Here is a 17902-nt window from a genome sequence, read left to right as displayed (position 1 = left end):
TGTCACGGCCAGAACCCAAACCCTCTTGTGTCTCATCTTGCCAATGTTGGCATTTTTGGTGTACTTGTTCAGCACCTTACGCAAGAGTTCCCTGACCCTCACAATAGCTTCCATGAGAAAAGATTATTATTCCTTATTTTAGAGGAGAAAACAGGTCAGCGAAATGAAGACCCTTGTCCAGGTTACCAGCTTGCAAGTAGCAGAGGCAGGATTTGAATCTGGGGCTGTAGGAGTTCAAGTCCAAGACCTCACCCACCATCCTCACTGGCAGGATGCCAGGACACTTCCCTTGCCAGGGTCCAGCAGGGTGGTAAAAGTGCAGGGCAGGCCCAGGTCCCTGGGCTGGGCCCTCTAGCTCCTCCTGGAGTGAGGTTACTGACTGTGACTCTGGAAGCTGCCTTTTGCTTTGTGGTTTCCCAGTTGCTTTCTGTCTTGCTTTTTTCTTCTGAAGCCATTTTCCAGGTCTCTGCTGTCTTCTGCTGATGTCTGACCTGCCCACGTCGAGCTCTTTTCTTCTGGTGAACAGCTCAGCCTTGGCCTTGTTTGATCAAGGCCTGCCACTCTGGCTGTGCAACCTTGGGCAAGTTGCTTTATCTATCTGAGGTCAGAGGACACATGAAAAATGCTTTGGCAGAGTGAGCGTACACCATAAATGTGTAAAGACACAAAACTCAGGACTTTTGCTAAACTTAAAATGCTGGAGCCAAATGAATGATCAGTATGGAGCAAAACTGGCAAGTTGATAACATTTTCCTTACTCTGTCTGTACCTTCTTCCAAGCCTTTTGCCTTGGTATTTAATATCTAAATCACTTCCAAACCCCAAGCATAGGCTTGAGTGTACACACACACACACACACACTCAGTAGCATGCACACTATACCAACCCTTTCTGGAAGCAACTTTCAGTTTCCAGATTGTCCCCCTTTCTCAGTATTCCCTCACCTCCATGTGTTCACCCAAAAGGGTAATTATTCTAATTCAAGCTAAAGTGTGATTGACAGCCCCCCAGGGGCACTGACACTGAAATCATAATAATTGGCAGAATTCTAGTCTCAGGTCTAAGGGGAGAATTTCATTGAGCACTTAAAGAAGCTGGGGGGGTCATTGGAGGGATTTCCGAATGACTTCAGGCCCTGTCCAGCTTGCCTTCCCCCGAAAGTAGTCCTGAAATTAACTTTTCCCATTGCAGATCTTGAATTGGGGGCACCAGTGAACCACCAACATTGTCAGCAGAATTTAATAGGCACAATTTTCTGAGAAGAAGGTCCCAGCTATTATCTGATGCTCAGAGAGGCCAGTAACCCCAAGGTGACATTTATTTTTGTTCTGTCAGCTGCTTCTAGAACCTTCTTTGAGGCCAGTGGATCCACCCTATTTTGCAGCTGAAGAAACTGTAGCTGAGATGGGGGAAGTGACTCTCCCAAAGCCACACAGCCAGGAAGTGCCAGTGTGTCTCAGCAGTTTCAACCCCAGGCCTGAAACTATGCTTTCCCTCAGCTTTGAGGTTTATTTTCCACTTGCTACAGTCGAGAGACCCAGGCAGCCCAACCCTTGTGAGTGGATAGGCCCCGCTGCATACTGGCTCCTTTGGTGTTTTCAGGTGAATTGTCATGTCCAAAGAAGAAAGCTGTCTCCCTGCTCTCTTCCCCCAGCCCCTCCACCATTCACTAAGTCACTCGTAGGTCCCCAGTCATGCCAGTTCTTCCCTGCCTGTGCCTTTGCGCTGGCTGCTTCCTTTGCCAGGAACACCCTCTCTCTCTCTCCTCCACCTGCCTGTTTCCTATCCACTGTTTAAAGCTCAGCGTGAGGGCTACCTCCTGCAGGAGGCCTTCCCTCACCTACTCAGGTAGAAGCCCTCAGTCTCTTCCAGGTGTGGATCAACAGTGTGAGTAAGGCTGAGACTGTGTCTCTTAGCTCTGTACGCCAACTCCCAGCATACAGTAGGTGCTTATTAAATGCTGCAATAAATGAATAACAAGTGATCATGGTAGAAACTGCTAATATTCTTTCAAATGCTCCCTATGTGCTGGGCACCTTCTTAAATACTGTCTATATAGAAGTTCATTTACTGTTCATGACAGCTCTCTGAGGTTGACACTCATAGGTCCATTTTACAGATGTGGCTCAGAGAGGGTAAGTTTGCTGCCCAAGATCACGCAGCCAGGAAGTGGCAGAGGTGGGTTTTGAATGCTGGCCTACCTGACTCCTTGAATGCCCAGAGACCTCAAGCCCTCACTTTGATTCTGGAAAGAGATAGGAAGGGCATTCCGGGAAACTAAGGCCCAGTGACGCAGCAGAGGCGAGGCAGAGAATGGCTAGGGTGGTCTGAGATTGGCTGAGTGTCCATCCAGCATCTGGGTTCTGCACCTTCTGCATTGTGCTCAGGTTGCAAAATCGGGGGGTCGTGGGGGTGAACTAAGGAGGGAAGTGGATTCGTCACTTGAGGGGTGTGAAGAAGGGGATGACTGGACTGGGTGGACCCCTCTTTTTTTTTTTCCTGGTGGCTGCTGGTTTGTATAGGGATTGAACCCTGGATCTCGGTGTTACCAGCACCACACTCTAACCAATTGCGCTAACAAGGTAGCCCTCCCTGCTTTTTAAAACAAGCCCTTACATGAATTCCCATTAAAATCTGTTCCTCTTAATTAGCAACACCTGGGAGGGGCGAGGAGCATAGGCTCAGGGTCATAATTCACGTCCTAAGTCATCTCCACCCCTTGTCCCCCCATTGTCCTTGAGCTGAGCTTACCCAGGATACTGGCAGGATCCTCCTGACTGGCCCTTTGGCCTCCATCCTCACCCCTGCAGGCCCTCTCCTCAGGGGCTGCCCATAGAGTAAGCCCAGCTCTTTACCGGTTCCAAGGACTTGCCTGGCCAGTGGCCCCCCACCGTCTTTCTCCCTCCTTCCCCCCTCACTCCCCTCGAGCCCCATCAGTCTCCTTTTAGGCTCTTGAAGATACCCTGTCCCATCTTAGGGCCTTTGCCCTCTCTGTTCCCTCTGCCGGGAGCACCATTCCCACTCATCTCCATGTGGCCAGCTCCTTATCCATGTCTTGGCTTGGAGGCCACCTCCTCCAAGAGGCCCTCCCTGGCTACCCTCCTTCTTCTGAACTTGATTCCTCTCACAGTGTCTGGATCATTTCCTTGAAAGTTGTTATCACAGTGTGTCTATACATTGTGTATTATCTGCTTTCCCCACTAGGACCTAAGCTCCTTGAGGTCAGAGTCCTGACTGTGATGTACATTGTTTCCAGCACCCCACATGGTGGCTGGCACCTTTTAGTGTCTAATAAACATTTCCTGAATGAAGAACAAATGAATGGATGATGATTCAGGAAGAAATCTAGATGAGGATGTACTGAGCCTTTTCCTGAAAAACCTGTCCTGCTGAGACATTGTGGTAATTCAGAGCAAGGGCAGGAGCCGGCTGGCTGGGTTTGAATCTTGGCCTCCTGGGTGGCTGCGTCCCACCTGGGCGACATTGAGCAGCCTCTCTGTGTAGTGATGATTTCAGAGTACTCACTTTGTGCCAGGCCCTGCTCATTCTACCAAGGTGCATTCCATCAGTACTTACTGGGCAGCTACTAGGTGCCAGGCACTGTGCTAGGAGCTGGGGATACAGCAGTGATCAAAATGGGCAAAATTCCCTGTCCTCATGGAACAGAGGTGCTGTTGGAACCTGATGTTCCAATGGATTATTATTTTCTGCATTATCAATAGTAAATTTTATAGTTATTATTTTCTCCATTTATCAGATAAGACATCTCTGGCTTTCAGAGATTAAGGAACCTGTCAAGGTCCCACAGCTAGGAAATGGGGAGAAGGATCTGAACCCAGCGTGTGGGTCTATAGAGTCCCTTAGGGGTGATAATAATACCTACCTAGGGCTGTGGGAGGATCCCAGGAGTTAAGATATGTAAGGTGCCTAGCACATGCCAGGCACACAGTCAGTGCTTATGAAATGTGCTCTGTGCTTAATGTCAGCAGCGTCACATTTGCGATTTGGGATTTGTGTAGTAAAGGACCCATAGCTCGCAGGCTGCCTGACCATGTGTGTCTCCCTCTCTCCGCAGATGTGAGCCGGGGCCGCTGTCTGCTGATCCGTCCTTGAAGCCACCTAAGCGGGCCCCCAGGCCGGGCCTGCCCCACCCCCGGCCCGGCATGCGCCTGTCGGTGCGGAGGGCGCTGCTGGTGGCCGGCTGCGCCCTGGTCCTGGTGCTGGCAGTCCAGCTGGGCCAGCAGGTGCTGGAGTGCCGGGCGGTGCTGGAGGGCCTGCGGAGCCCGCGGCGGGCCATGCGGCCGGAGCAGGAGGAGCTGGTGATGGTGGGCATGGACCACGTGGAGTACCGCTACGGCAAGGCCATGCCGCTTATCTTCGTGGGCGGCGTGCCCCGCAGCGGCACCACGCTGATGCGCGCCATGCTGGACGCCCACCCCGAGGTGCGCTGCGGCGAGGAGACCCGCATCATCCCCCGCGTGCTAGCCATGCGCCAGGCCTGGTCCAAGTCAGGCCGGGAGAAGCTGCGGCTGGACGAAGCGGGAGTGACGGACGAGGTGCTGGACGCCGCCATGCAGGCCTTCATCCTGGAGGTGATCGCCAAGCACGGCGAGCCCGCCCGCGTGCTCTGCAACAAGGATCCCTTCACGCTCAAGTCATCGGTCTACTTGTCGCGCCTGTTCCCCAACTCCAAGTTCCTACTGATGGTGCGGGACGGCCGGGCCTCTGTGCACTCCATGATCACACGCAAGGTCACCATCGCGGGCTTCGACCTCAGCAGCTACCGCGACTGCCTCACCAAGTGGAACAAGGCCATCGAGGTGATGTACGCCCAGTGCATGGAGGTGGGCAAGGACAAGTGCCTGCCTGTGTATTACGAGCAGCTGGTGCTGCACCCCAGGCGCTCCCTCAAGCTCATCCTCGACTTCCTGGGCATCGCCTGGAGCGACGCTGTCCTGCATCATGAGGACCTCATTGGCAAGCCCGGTGGTGTCTCCCTGTCCAAGTGAGTGGAGTCACCAATGCTTCTTCTGCCCAGACCCCATCCCTGGAGACAGGCAGGAAGATCGCTTCTGCCTCTTCCAGTTGTGTGGCCTTGGGCAAGTCACTGTACCTCTCTGAGCCTGTTTCCATATCTAAAAAATGGGAACGATCACTCCTCTGTTTTCTGTGAGAATCAGCAGGCTTTGAATATGCTTTGTAGTAAGGCAGTAGTGGGTAGAATTAAGAGCACAGGTTCTGAAACACGCTGTCTGGGTTCAAACTCCAGCTCTGCCCCTTCCTACCTGTGTGACCATGGGCAGGTGACAACCTCTGTGTGCCTCCATTTCCTCATCTGTAACATGGGGATGTAATCTATCTACCTTATAAATACCTGCGAACATCAGATAGGTTAATACATGTTAGGTGCTGTTATTACTATTATTATCATTTTAGTGTTACTATTGCTTTTATGGGAACACTCATCAGCCTCACTCATTTAATGAGTGCCTACTATATGTGACAAGTACAGGGTTTGTCACCCTGACAAACATTATCTCCTTTAATCCCCACAGCAACCTCAGGACATAGGAACTACTCTTACCCCCATTTTACAGATGAAGATACAAAATTTCAGAGAGGAGACGTTACGGGCCTGAGGCCACACAGCTAACAATGCATGCTGCTGGGGTTTGAGCCCAGGTCTCTTGGACTCCAGAGCTTGTGCTCTTGAGCTCTCCACACCCAAGACACTCTCCTCCCTCCCCTCCTTCTCTCCTGTATTAGTCCGTTTCTGTTGCTTATAACAAAATACCCAGAACTGGGTAATTTTTAAGAAAACAAAATTTATTGCTTACAGCTTTGGAGGCTGGGAAGTCCAAAGTCCAGGGAACACATCTGATGAGGGTCTTCTTTGGTGGTGGCTTTACAGCAATGTAGGTGTTTCCCATGGTAGAAAATGGTGGAACAGAGAGAGAGAGACAGACTCTCTTCTCTCCTTTTTTAAAGCCCTCAGAACCACGCCCCTGACCACCATTATTAATCCATTCATTATGGCATGGGCCTACAATCTAATCACCTCTTCAAGTCCCCACCTTTCAATTACCATAATAGGATTTCCCACCCTCTTTACACTGTCACATAGTGGGGACTAAGTTTGGAGGGAAATCAATCCACAGCACCTCCTTGGGAGAGGCTGTTGTCCTTCTCCTGAGACCCATAGCAACTGAACAGTGCAGGAGCAGCATATGCAATCTCTGTGTGTCCCTGTCCTGATCAGGCCCTGGCCTCCCTGAGAGCCCAGTGAAAGGGTAGTCCTCCCTGGGACAAGCCCTTTCTCGCATGGCTCGTCCCTAGGAGTCTCCATCCCCAACAGCTCTTGAGCCTTGAGCAGCTCTGGAGGCTGTCAGTGCTCACCCCTGGCAGTGAAGTGCCTGCATGCCAGGTACCCCAGCCAGGTGGTGTCGGTGCTGGGATTTTGTGCATTATCATGACAAAAACACAGAATTACCCAAGGAACGCATCTTTATCCTAGTAAAGTGGGAAAATACACCAAACAAGAAAGGAAAAACAACCCACAGTTCCACCACCCAGATTTTGATATGTGACCTACTGGTCCTTTTTCAGGGCATATTCATAAGACTGGAGTCCAGCTGAACATATTCCTCTGTAGCCTTTTTACACTTTGTGTAACAGGACCACTTGTTGAAGGCAACAGCCTTCTGCTGTGACATCATTTTGAATGGCTGCATAAGAGTCCACTACAGATAGTACCATATATACATATATATATATTTTTTAATTGCGGTAAAATACATATAACATAAGGATTGCCATTTTAAGCATTTTTAAACATGTAATTGTGTGGGATTCATTAAATTTACAATGCAGTGACCATCACCTCTGTTTCCAAAATGTTTTCATCGTCCTAAACATAAATTCTGTACCCATCAGGCAATAACTTCTAATTATCCCTTCCCCCAGTTTCTGGTAACTTCTAATCTCCTTCTGTCTCTGAAATTATTATTATTTTTTTTAACTTACTTTTTCTTAATTCACCCATGATCATTGAATATATTTATGGGGTACACTGTGATATTTGGGTCCACTTACTCAGTGTGCAATGGTCATGTCAGGTGGATTACCATATTCTATTTAACCTCTGCTATTGTTGGACACTATGATTATTTCTAGTTTTATTGACAAGTTTCAAGCATTGCTCCCATTCAGATTCTAGGATGTGTTTATGTAATGTCTGTGCTGTTAAGTCCTGGAGACACAAGAGTTGTAGCAAAAGCCATGCACATAATTGAGATTTTTGAAACACTGGATAGAGTTGAGATTTAAATTCGGGTCCACAGACTCCAAATCTGTGCTTTTCCTACCAATCCACACCTTTTCACCTCCCTCTGTTCTCACTCCCAGTCCCATCTGCCTTTTGCTACCTCTTTCTGTTTCTGTTCTTCCCCAAGTCATCTCTTAGTTGGGATAAAAGCATCCAGAAATATGCCCTCCATCCTGGGGGCTCCCTTCCCTCCATCCTACAAGGTCCCTGAATTATGATTGGTAAGACCTTCATGATTCGGATGGCTGGGTAAGCCTGTTGCAGGGGAGAATGAGGAAGTGCGTGTGGGATAATGGTTGTTCTATTGTAAAAACAAAATGTTGAAAACAACCTAAATGTTCATCTTTAAGGGAATGGAAAAATAAGCTATGGAGGAATGCTACACAGCTGGAAAAAAAGAATGAGATAGTGAGGAAAAAGATTGTAGGCAATACATGTAGCATATTTCTTTTAAAATTTCAAGTGTGTGTGTGTGAGAGAGAGAGAGAGGGCATGAGTGAGCAGTAACCCTTACTGAGAGCTTATCATGTGCCCTACACTCTAGGCACTTTCTTTGTATTAACTCATTTGCTCTTCAGGATAGCCCAACAAGATAGGTGCTTTTCTTTCTCTCTCTCTCTCTTTTTTTTTTTTTTTGTGTGGCTGCTGGCCAGTATATAGGTAGGTACTATTATCATTCCCATGTGTAGATGAGGAAACAGGCTCAGAGGGGTGAAGTAACTCTCCCAAAGCCACACAGCTGGTGTTGGTACAGCAGACATTTGAACCCAGGCAGTCTGGCTCCTGAGTCTGCTCTTAATTGCATTTCTATTTAAATCACAGGAAAGGAATTTAGAGGGTGTACTTCAAAATGCTAAGACTGGGTACCTGTAGGAAGGTGATGGACTGGCAGTGGTGACCACAGGGACTTTTAGTCTTACCATTAGTGTTTTATATTTTTTTCAAAGAAGAAATATTCATGTTAGTCATATACATAAAATGCTATTTTTTTAAAAAGAGAAGTCAAGCAGAATTTATGTACCAATAGTATGTACTGCTAGTACTTTCTTCTGACTTGCCACCACATGCTTTTATCCCCATTGTACAGAGGAGGTGTGATGAGGCAGAGTGACTCACCTGCAGTCTCATCGTTGCTGGGTGCAGAACTGGGCAGAGCCCAGGTCCCCCAACCATTCCCACTGCTTCAGAGTGGCTGAGCAGAGAGCCCACTAGGCTCTATCTAGGTCTGTCCTGCCCCATCTAGCCTGTCCTTTCTCCCCAGGATCGAGCGGTCCACAGACCAGGTCATTAAGCCTGTGAACCTAGAAGCTCTCTCCAAGTGGACTGGCCACATCCCTCGGGACGTGGTCCGGGACATGGCCCAGATTGCCCCCATGCTGGCTCGACTTGGCTATGACCCCTATGCAAATCCACCTAACTACGGCAACCCCGACCCCATCGTCATCAACAACACACATCGGGTGAGTGTGAGAGATGTGCTCTTGGGGCTTGGCACAGGTGAAAACTCCAGCTACCTAAAAAAACATTCAGTCTCTTGATTCCTGAGCATCTGATTTGTTTCTATCTGATGGACATGGTGAATTGTATGACTGCTAATATTTCCATTTTTGCTTGGGCTGCCAGGATGCTCAAGGCCAACTGGTAGCCTCTCATACTGTAACATCTAACGGCAGGCCCACTTGTACACTAATTTCATCTTAGTTCTCTACTCTTATTTTCCCTTTTCCCCCTTATTTCCCTCACTATTTGTTTGTTTATCTGTTTGTAAAGCACTGCAAGTTCTTGTTGATAGTGGGCATAAATAAATGATTGGTCCCTCTATTATTCCCATAAGGATTAATGTTGATTTCTTAGACAAACATGAGTTTAGAGCAGTGTAAATGACTTTTTAAGTGCTCCTTAGTTAAGGTGGTCAAGGGAAATGACTTTGACGAGATATTTTTGAAGTGTTACAGTAGGCAAATGCTTGCTGGGTAAAAGAACAGTTAATAACTTCATGATTTATGTGTTGCTGTTACAGCTTCTAATTTATTTTGGGTGCTGTGTACCTACTTCCTTACAGGTACTAAGTTGGTTAAAATATTTGAAAATAGGACCCAGGCTTGAGGAAAAGCCCTCTTACCCCTTACATCATTAAGACCTGTAGTATTCATTTAAGTTAAACTCAGCATTTCTGAACACGAGCTAGTTTTACAAAGTAAACAGTTCCTGTATTGAATCACATAGCAACAGAGTTCCTCTCTCACATCTCAGGCCTTAATTCTTCAGTTGGCTCAGGAGTCTTTAGAACCTGTCCAACACTTGCTAATCTCTCTTTTTAACAAAGAGAATTTACTAACACTGGGCTTTGGGGGTACTGCCCTAATGATTGAAGTGTAAGCCCATCTGTGGCTCTTGTGGGTTCCTCTTCTCCCAGATGTCTGTTGATTTTGCAGACATTTATTTACAGAAATACTCAGATCCAATGTACATACACAGCCTACATTGACAGTGTGGATGTTTGCATCCCAGATGTGGTTTATTTTTATTATAAATACTATTTTTAATTTTTATTTTGTTATTGTTTAATAATAATAGTCATTATTATTCTTTTAAATACTGCTTATGTGTTTTATATACTTTTCTGTACATATGCCATCACAAACAAAATTAATTAACTAGATTAAAAGAAGATAGTGACAAATTTGAAATCCAGCTCCCAGGTGCTTCTGAGAAGCATCAGCTTAGGCAGGATGAGGACATCAGCAGTACCAGGCTGAGCCCTCCTTAGGCTGTTCTGCTTAGCCAGGGCTCAGCACCTGCTCCTTTGGGGTCTCTAAGGTGGAGACCCCTGACTTGCTCCAGACTGTGGGTCAGAAGCTCTTAGTGTACAGCCTGACTTTGTTTATTTTATAATATATAAATAATTCTAATGAGTACTAATAGGTTAAAATCAACTCTTTGGAGCTTTTTTGTTTGTTTAAAATGGAAGATATTTCTAGTTTCCTTCCAAAGAGGTTTCTTCCCGGAGGGTTCCAAAAGTCTTAGCAACTGCCAGACACCTTGTTTAATCTTTACAGTAGCTTTGCTGTTACTGTGAAGATAATTCCCCTCATTAAAAGCCATGTGTGAGTGTGTGTGCATGCGTGCGTGTGTTTCTGTGTCTTCTGTGGACATTGTGTGTTCCTATGATGGATCCTGAGTCACAGTAAACTCAGTGACTGAAAGGATGTCTCCGCGCATGAAATTGTCTATACCTCCGCTGTCTGTTATGGGAGCCACTAGCCGTGTGTGGCAATTGATCCTGTGAAGTGAGACTAGTCCAAATTGAGAGGTACCATAAGTGTAAAATACACACTGGATTTTGAAGTCTTAGGACAAAAAAAAAGTACGTAAAATTTCTCATTAATTGTTTTTATATGAATTACATGTTGGAATATTAATATTTTAGATATATCAGGTTAAATAAAAGATATTATTAGAATTAATTTCCCCTGTTTCACTTTATTGTTTTAACATGGCTACTAGAAAATTTGAAGTTAGATAGTCAATTCACGTTATATTTCTATTAGACGGAGGTAGTCAGTATGATGTCTCCATACCAAGAGATAGTGGAAAGGCCTGGAATGTTCTGGTTCCCACCTCAGGGCCTTTGTCCTTACTGTTTCCTCTGCCTGGAATGCCTTAGCTTCCAAGCTTAAGCTGGCTGGTTTTCCTTGTCATTCAGGTCTCAGCTCCAAGGTCACCAGTTCCAAAGAGGCCTTTCTTGACCACCCACTCAGAAGAAGCCCCCTGGTTACTCCTAATCATACATACCCCTTTGTTTTACTTTCTTCATAACACTTCCTGTGATTTGATGTGTTCTTGTTTATTTGCATTTTATTGTTACTTGTATATTGTCTGGTGCCCTGCTAGAATGGAAGCTCCAGGAGAATAGGCATTTCAATTTTCTGGCTAATGTTGTAACCCCGGTGTTTGGAATAATGCTTGGAGTAAGAGTAGCTCAATAAGTGTTTTTTGGATGGAAGGATGGATGGATGGATGGATGGATATAGATGGGTGGATGGATGGATGGGTTGGTGCGTATTGGGTAGGTGGATAGGTAGATATTTTGGGATGGACTAAATTTTATTTTTTAGTCACTTCCTTAATAGTAATATTTCTTTTATCTTTCCTAGGTCTTGAAAGGGGACTATAAAACACCAGCCAATCTGAAAGGATATTTTCAGGTTAGAAATTCCACGGGGAATTCTGAATTCTGTTTTCTTGGCTATACCAGTAGCTGGATGCATGCCCTTGAACACTTCACTTCTCCAGTCTGGCTGACATTTTTCCCATCATGAAAGGGAGATGGGGGTCAGGCCAGAGGGTCTCTAAGTGTCTGATCCAGCTGGGGCCAAATCTCAGCAGCACTTCTGCTGGAGCAGTCCTTCGCCTTGTCTCCTGGCTGCAATGCAGTTGGAGGGACTTTGTGAGGACTTCCATTGAGCTTTCTATCACTAGCCTTAAATTCACTTTTATTTAAAGCAGCAGTTTCCAAACACAACCTAGGGCAAAATTTTCATCAGTATACCAAAAAATGGGGAACATGAGGGTCATGTGATACATGTATATGTGTTAACATAGACATACATACACTCCTGCATTCCCATGTGCATCCACCTCACACCGCACCCCCCACCAGCTGTATCTCCCAGACATCCCCAGTATGTCCATGGGAGATGATCCATGCTCCACGTCATTGTTGGTAATGGGATGGGGTTTTTTTTCTGGTGTCTGGTGGTATGAGAATCTGAACCCTTGACCTTGGTGTTATAACACCATGCTCTAACCAATTGAGCTAACCGGCCAGCCCTGGGGCCGTCTTTCTTAACACATAGCCTAGGCGACCCCTTTACCAACATTATATCTACTACTTTTTGTGTTAAAATGCTCCCTTTTAAATGAAGTGGTGTTGCTAAAATTAGTAGTTTTAGTTTGTGCATGTGTTTTATTTAATTTGGCAAAATAAAGGGTGGGTCACCCTCTGGCAGTCCCCAGTTTAGTAACCTGAGAGCCAGGAACCACAGCTTTTGAGTACTTTCTACTTATTGGGGGAGAATGTTTCCTTTGGGGGAGTCAGAGACCCATCTCTTGCCACTGTGACAAAATGTGGCAGAATGAGCAAACATTAATTTATTATTTGTTTTCACCAAAAAGATGATGTAACAACAAACAGAAGTGGGGGTGAGGGCAATTAGCCACAATCTGTAACTCTTCCTTGTTGTGTATCACCTTTTTTTTGCCCACCTGAATATGCATTTTTGCATTAGTTGTAATTCCATTTTATGAGCTGCTTTGCTTTTTTTTTTTCTTTTTCTTTTTTGGTAGCTGGCATGTATGGGGATCTGGCCCCTTGACCTTGGTGTTACAAGGCTGCGTTCTAACCAACTGAGCTAACCGGCTAGCCTTTGCTTTCTTAATATTCTTCCATATTCTGGGTTTCACCATCACCATTTTGGATAGCTATATAGTGTTCTGTGGAATGAATGTGTCAACATTACTTAGCTACTTCCCTAAGATCGTTTCCAATTTTCACAGTATCCTGAATGACGTCAGACACTTCATCCTGACCCCCCTCTTCTGTGGGGTCGGGGGACTCTATTGAATCATTCCCTTAGAACACATTATTCAGGAGTGGATTCAGTAGGTGGAAAGGTCTGGATCTTTTTTTTCTTCTTTTTGGTGGCTGGCTGGTGCTGGGATTCAAACCCTTGACCTTGGTGTTGCAAAACCAAACTCCAACCAACTGAGCTAACTGGCTGGCCTGAATCTTTTTAAGAGTCTTGAACCTCAAGACAAAAATTGTTTTACAAAAGGGTTGGACCGGTTTACACTCCCCTGCAGCATGTGGCATATACAAGATATCTAGCTGACCTGGGACTGGTTTTTGCTACGCTCAGGAGCAAAATATGAAGGAATGTCATGTGCCCTGTCATCGTGAACACTCCCACCCTCAGGACAGCTGCCCTGCAAATTGCATCAAACTCCTCCTTTTTGTCCTCATCTCCTGCGCTGTCCACTACACACATGTCATTCTGGATATTGCAAAAACTGGAAACTGTCTAGAGAAGTCATTAAGTAAATGGTGGCACATGCATTCTACAGAACACTGTGTTGCCATCCAAAATGGTAACTCAAAACACAAAAAATATTAACGTAAAATGAAGCAGCTGGTACATTGGAATTGCAACTAATGCAAAAATGTATACTCACTCCGTGGGCTCCATCCACCCCCTTCTTCCAAGCCTTTGCCATTCTCTCTGCCAGGAATGCTTTTCTAGCCAGATCTTTGCGTGGCTGGCTTAGTTTTCTTCTTCCAGATATTGGTTTATGGGGTGTTTTCTGAACAACCAGTTCTCTGATTATCTGGACACAAACTGGGTGTTCACCAATCAGTTCAGTTCTGACACTTACTCCAGAGTTACATCAGCCCACACAGGTTAAGGGCTCAGTCCCATCAGACACTTCAAATGCCAGCCGCAGTGGAGTGCCCAGACTACCCACACTTCTGTCCAACCGAGTACAAATTTGGAGGTCCTCACAACCCCCTCAGTTTGATAATTCACTACAACAACTCACAGGACTCAGGAAAACACTTTGCTTACTACTGCCTGTGAAATTTAAAGGATACAACTCAGGAACAGCCAAATGGAAGAGATGCAAAGAGTGAAGTGTGGGGAGGGGCTGGCACAGAGCTTCCAAGCCCTCTCCAGGCCCACCACCCTCCCACCATCTCAATACGTTCACCAACCAGGAAGCTCTCCCAATGCCTTTTTCTAGGGATTTTAATGGAGGCTTCATTATGGAGGCATGATTGATTAAATCATTGGCTGTTGGTGATTAACTCAACCTCAGCCCCTTTCCGCTCTCCAGAGGTCGGCAGAGGGGAAGAGGTGGATGGGGCTGAAAGTTCCAATCCTCTAATCCTGCCTTAGTCTTTCTGACACTGCCCCCTCCCCTCCCCACACACACTCCCACTCAGTCATTTCATTAGCATACAAAAAGATACTCTCATCACTCTGGAGATAGTGCTAGGAATGGGAGATTGTGCCAGGAATGGGAGATTGTGCCAAGAACTGGAGACAAAGACCAAATGTTTATTTTTTATTACATTGCAGCTTTTTTTTATTACACAGTCATCTTGTAGAGTCATTTTCTGATCACCTGATCTCAGGTAGCCCCAACCACAGTCATTCATATCAGCCTATTCTACCGCCTGGATTTCACATTATCTTGAATATGTGTGAGTTTAACAGGCTCTCCCCCCAACTAGAATGAAAGCTTTATGAGAACAGGGCTGGGTGAACATGCTCACCACAGTATCCCTAGCATCTGGCACATGGAAGGTGTGCAGTAAATATGAGCATAACTCAGTGATGCTGAGGGGAGAACCTCAGGCAGCAAGACCCTGGCCATGACCTCTTCCTGTCTGTGTTGTCTTCCTGCAGGTGAACCAGAACAGCACCTCCTCCCACTTAGGAAGCTCGTGATTTCCAGGTAGGCCTGTGGACTCCACTGAGGGCTCCTGCTGCTTCTGAGCCCAAGAGCCACTTTTCTGAAAAGGCTTGTCTTTCCAGAGCTTCCCTGGGGAGAAGTGTCCACCAGGGTGGGCTGACCCAGCCCCATCAGAGGTTTCCATGGTGACAGGCTGGGGGAGCTATTTATAGAAATGAGAATTAGTCTCTTAGCTCTGGATCAAGGATGGGGGCAGGGATTGATGCTGAACCAACCAGAAAAAGATTTTACTGACACTGGGAAGGGGGCAGGAAGGACCACTATGATGGGGAGGGGGGATTCTGGAACCATTTTTGCACAGAATGCTCTCTGCTAATCTGGCTTCTATAAACAGCATCAGGGTTGGCCCAAAGCAGTTAATGTTCTAATAATAGTCCAAGCAGTTCTCTTCTAAGAATAACTCCCATGGCACTGGGCCAAGTATTCCTCCTGTGTTGCTCATTTAACCCTCAGTGTCCTTGAGGGGCAAGTGACACAATTCTCCCATTTTACAGAAGAGAAAACCAAAGCACAGAGAATGGCTTTGGCTTGCCCAAGGCTATGTAGCCACCAAGTGGCAGAATGACTTTTCCCCCAAAAGTCATCTCCTCCAGAGTTTGCTTTTAGTGAGCAATTTTAAGCGCATGTTTATCCATCCCTGTTTTGCTAAGGGGTAGGAAAGCAGATTGAATTTGGCAATTCAAAGATTTAAGACTCCAGGCTTAACTTCTCTTACCATCTATTTTCCACATCTGGAGAATAGTGATTCATCAGTGCCCACTTCCCAGGGTGGTCATGAGATGAAGGGAGCTGGTCCAGGTGGGAAACTGTAAAGTGCTGGGCCCTCCCTGTGGCTGGGGCTGGAGTTAAAGCTCCAGTGAGTGAGCTCACTTCTTATGCAACCCCTGCGTCCCTGATTGTACTCCAGGAAACTGAAGGGAAGCCTGCAGATAGGTCAAGACCAGCTTGCACTTCTACTGTTTTAGATTGAAACAGAACTTCTAGCCTGGATTCTACTTTTAGTCTCTTTATTTTTAGATAATCAGCATATTTTTTAGTTTTTTTAATTTTTTTTTTTTTAATTTTTTAAATTCACTTTGTAGCAACCTGCAAGGCTGGGAACATTATCAGGGTTCCCATCTTGAGTTGTGCTAAGATCCCAGAGTTCTATTTAATTCCAAAGAAAAGAACCCTCACATTGAAAACAGTCTTTCTTCATGTTTCTCCTTAAATTTATTTGCCTCACTTGCTTTCTGCAGATTTACTAGTAGAATCTTGAATGTTCTCATTAATAAGACTAGATTTATTCCTCATTTTACTGTTTAAAAGAGATACTACATACGGAGTGTTCTAGCTAATCCCTGGTACAGAATTGGCCTTGAACAAATGCTAATCTTTACCTTGCCTCCAGAAATCCACTGGTGTTCATCACATAATTACTGCCATTTGCTCTTTTTTGGTGGCTGATGGGTATAGGAATCTAAACCCTTGACCTTAGTGTTATAACTCTGAGCTCTGACTAACTGAGCTAACCTGCCAGCTTGGTTTGCTCTTTAATGAATAAGAAAAGTATATCTCTAAGGTCAAGTGGATGTAGGTTGAGATGTGGGTAAGAAATCAAGAAACATTTTTAAATTTAAATTCTCTCTGGCCATCTGGGTTGCATATATAAAACTATGCTTATGCGAATGGATGAAGACTATACGTTCTGCAGTCACACATATAAATATAAAAGATTTCTTTCAGAATTGCTTCTCTGGGTCTAACACAGTCTTCCCCCCTTTCAGATCTCTGTGAATGGCTTTGTTGCCAAGAAGAGAAGAAACTGCATTCGAGTGGAAATCGGACCTCTAATCCAAGCATATTGCTTGCTATTAATCGCCAAAACAGGACTGCTAATGAAGAATGTATTTGCATATGTTTGCAAAAGCTGAATCATCGAAAATGTACCTCGAAACTCTCTATCTTTGGACACTGTAAGGTGGAGAGTGAAGAGCGTAGAGTAGTCCGGCTTTTGAAACTTAGGTATTTTATATTTTTCCCCTAAAGAACTTTTTTTAAAGAAATGGATTTGCCATCCTCCTTAAATTGCAGGACTACCTTGGTGGCTTTGTTTGCTGGGACAAGGCCCACAACCCGTGCCTCTCCTAATGACCCTTACTTTGAATTCAAAGAATCTATTTAAGAAGTTAATATATGAGGCTTTCTTTAATTCCTTCTCAGTTCAGTTTCACAGGAAAAAAAATTATTTGAATAAAGTGAACAGGGGCTCATTTGTCTGTGCCTTACTTTACTCAGTGAATAGCTGTTTTTTTCTTTTTTTCCATATTGCATTTTGCTAGTAAGATTAGTGACAAGCAGAAGCTAGAGAATATAGGTTTATGCAAAGCACAGCTGAACTCCTTTATCAGGGGTCCTCAAGGCCATCCTCAGGTTCACTGACTTGCTAGGAGGACTCAGAACTCAGAAGAGCTGTTATACTCATGGTTATGGTTTGTTACAGCAAAAGGATACAGGTTAAAATCAGCAAAAGAAGAAAGTGTGTGATGGTAAATTCTGTACGTAAAAGCAAAAATACAAAGAAACATGAAGTTAAATTATAGGAAAAATATAGCCGATAGTCAGCTTTTAATCAGTTTAATTTCTAAGGTAATATTAATGTATTTTCTATTGCTAATTAAGTCATTCAAGTAAGGAAGGATTATAAAGCAAGACATTGGAGTACAGAGTACAGAGTAGTCCTGGAGAGACCAGCATTGAGCTTCCAGTTGTCCTCTACTGGTGGGGTCTTTCAGATACACTTAATTCTCCCTGCAGTGATGTGTGACAGCATGCACAATGTATATCTAGTCAGGAAGCTCACCTGGGCTGTGATGTCTGAGTTTTTTATTGGGGGTCAGTCACATGGCCATGGAGCAACCGCATAACTGACCTTAGTTACTCCGTCACAAGCCCCTCCAGAGGTCAAAGTGATACATCATGGCCCAAGGCTCCCACCATAAGTCTCATTAGCACAAACTATCTGGCCCTGTATGGCCCAAGGCCCCAGGTATACAAAGACAC

The 17902-nt window shown here is 45.3% G+C and overlaps 1 protein-coding gene across 2 annotated transcripts in view; it reads left to right on the top strand.

Moving 5' to 3' along the window:
• Positions 1–17110, top strand: part of TPST2 (tyrosylprotein sulfotransferase 2) — a 59981-nt gene extending 42871 nt beyond the window's left edge. For both annotated transcript variants that reach the window (XM_063086995.1, XM_063086994.1), the window contains 5 exons: positions 4076–5005; positions 8586–8784; positions 11482–11532; positions 14794–14842; positions 16627–17110. In XM_063086995.1, the coding sequence (XP_062943065.1) occupies positions 4164–5005; positions 8586–8784; positions 11482–11532; positions 14794–14835 (1134 nt within the window). In that variant the 5' untranslated portion in view covers positions 4076–4163 and the 3' untranslated portion in view covers positions 14836–14842; positions 16627–17110. The remainder of the gene's footprint in view (positions 1–4075; positions 5006–8585; positions 8785–11481; positions 11533–14793; positions 14843–16626) is intronic.
• The last annotated feature ends 792 nt before the right edge of the window (positions 17111–17902 follow it).

Source organism: Cynocephalus volans, chromosome 2, assembly GCF_027409185.1.
Source record: "Cynocephalus volans isolate mCynVol1 chromosome 2, mCynVol1.pri, whole genome shotgun sequence".
NCBI classification, from domain to species: Eukaryota; Metazoa; Chordata; class Mammalia; order Dermoptera; family Cynocephalidae; genus Cynocephalus; species Cynocephalus volans.
This window is presented reverse-complemented; position numbering and strand designations above follow the sequence as displayed.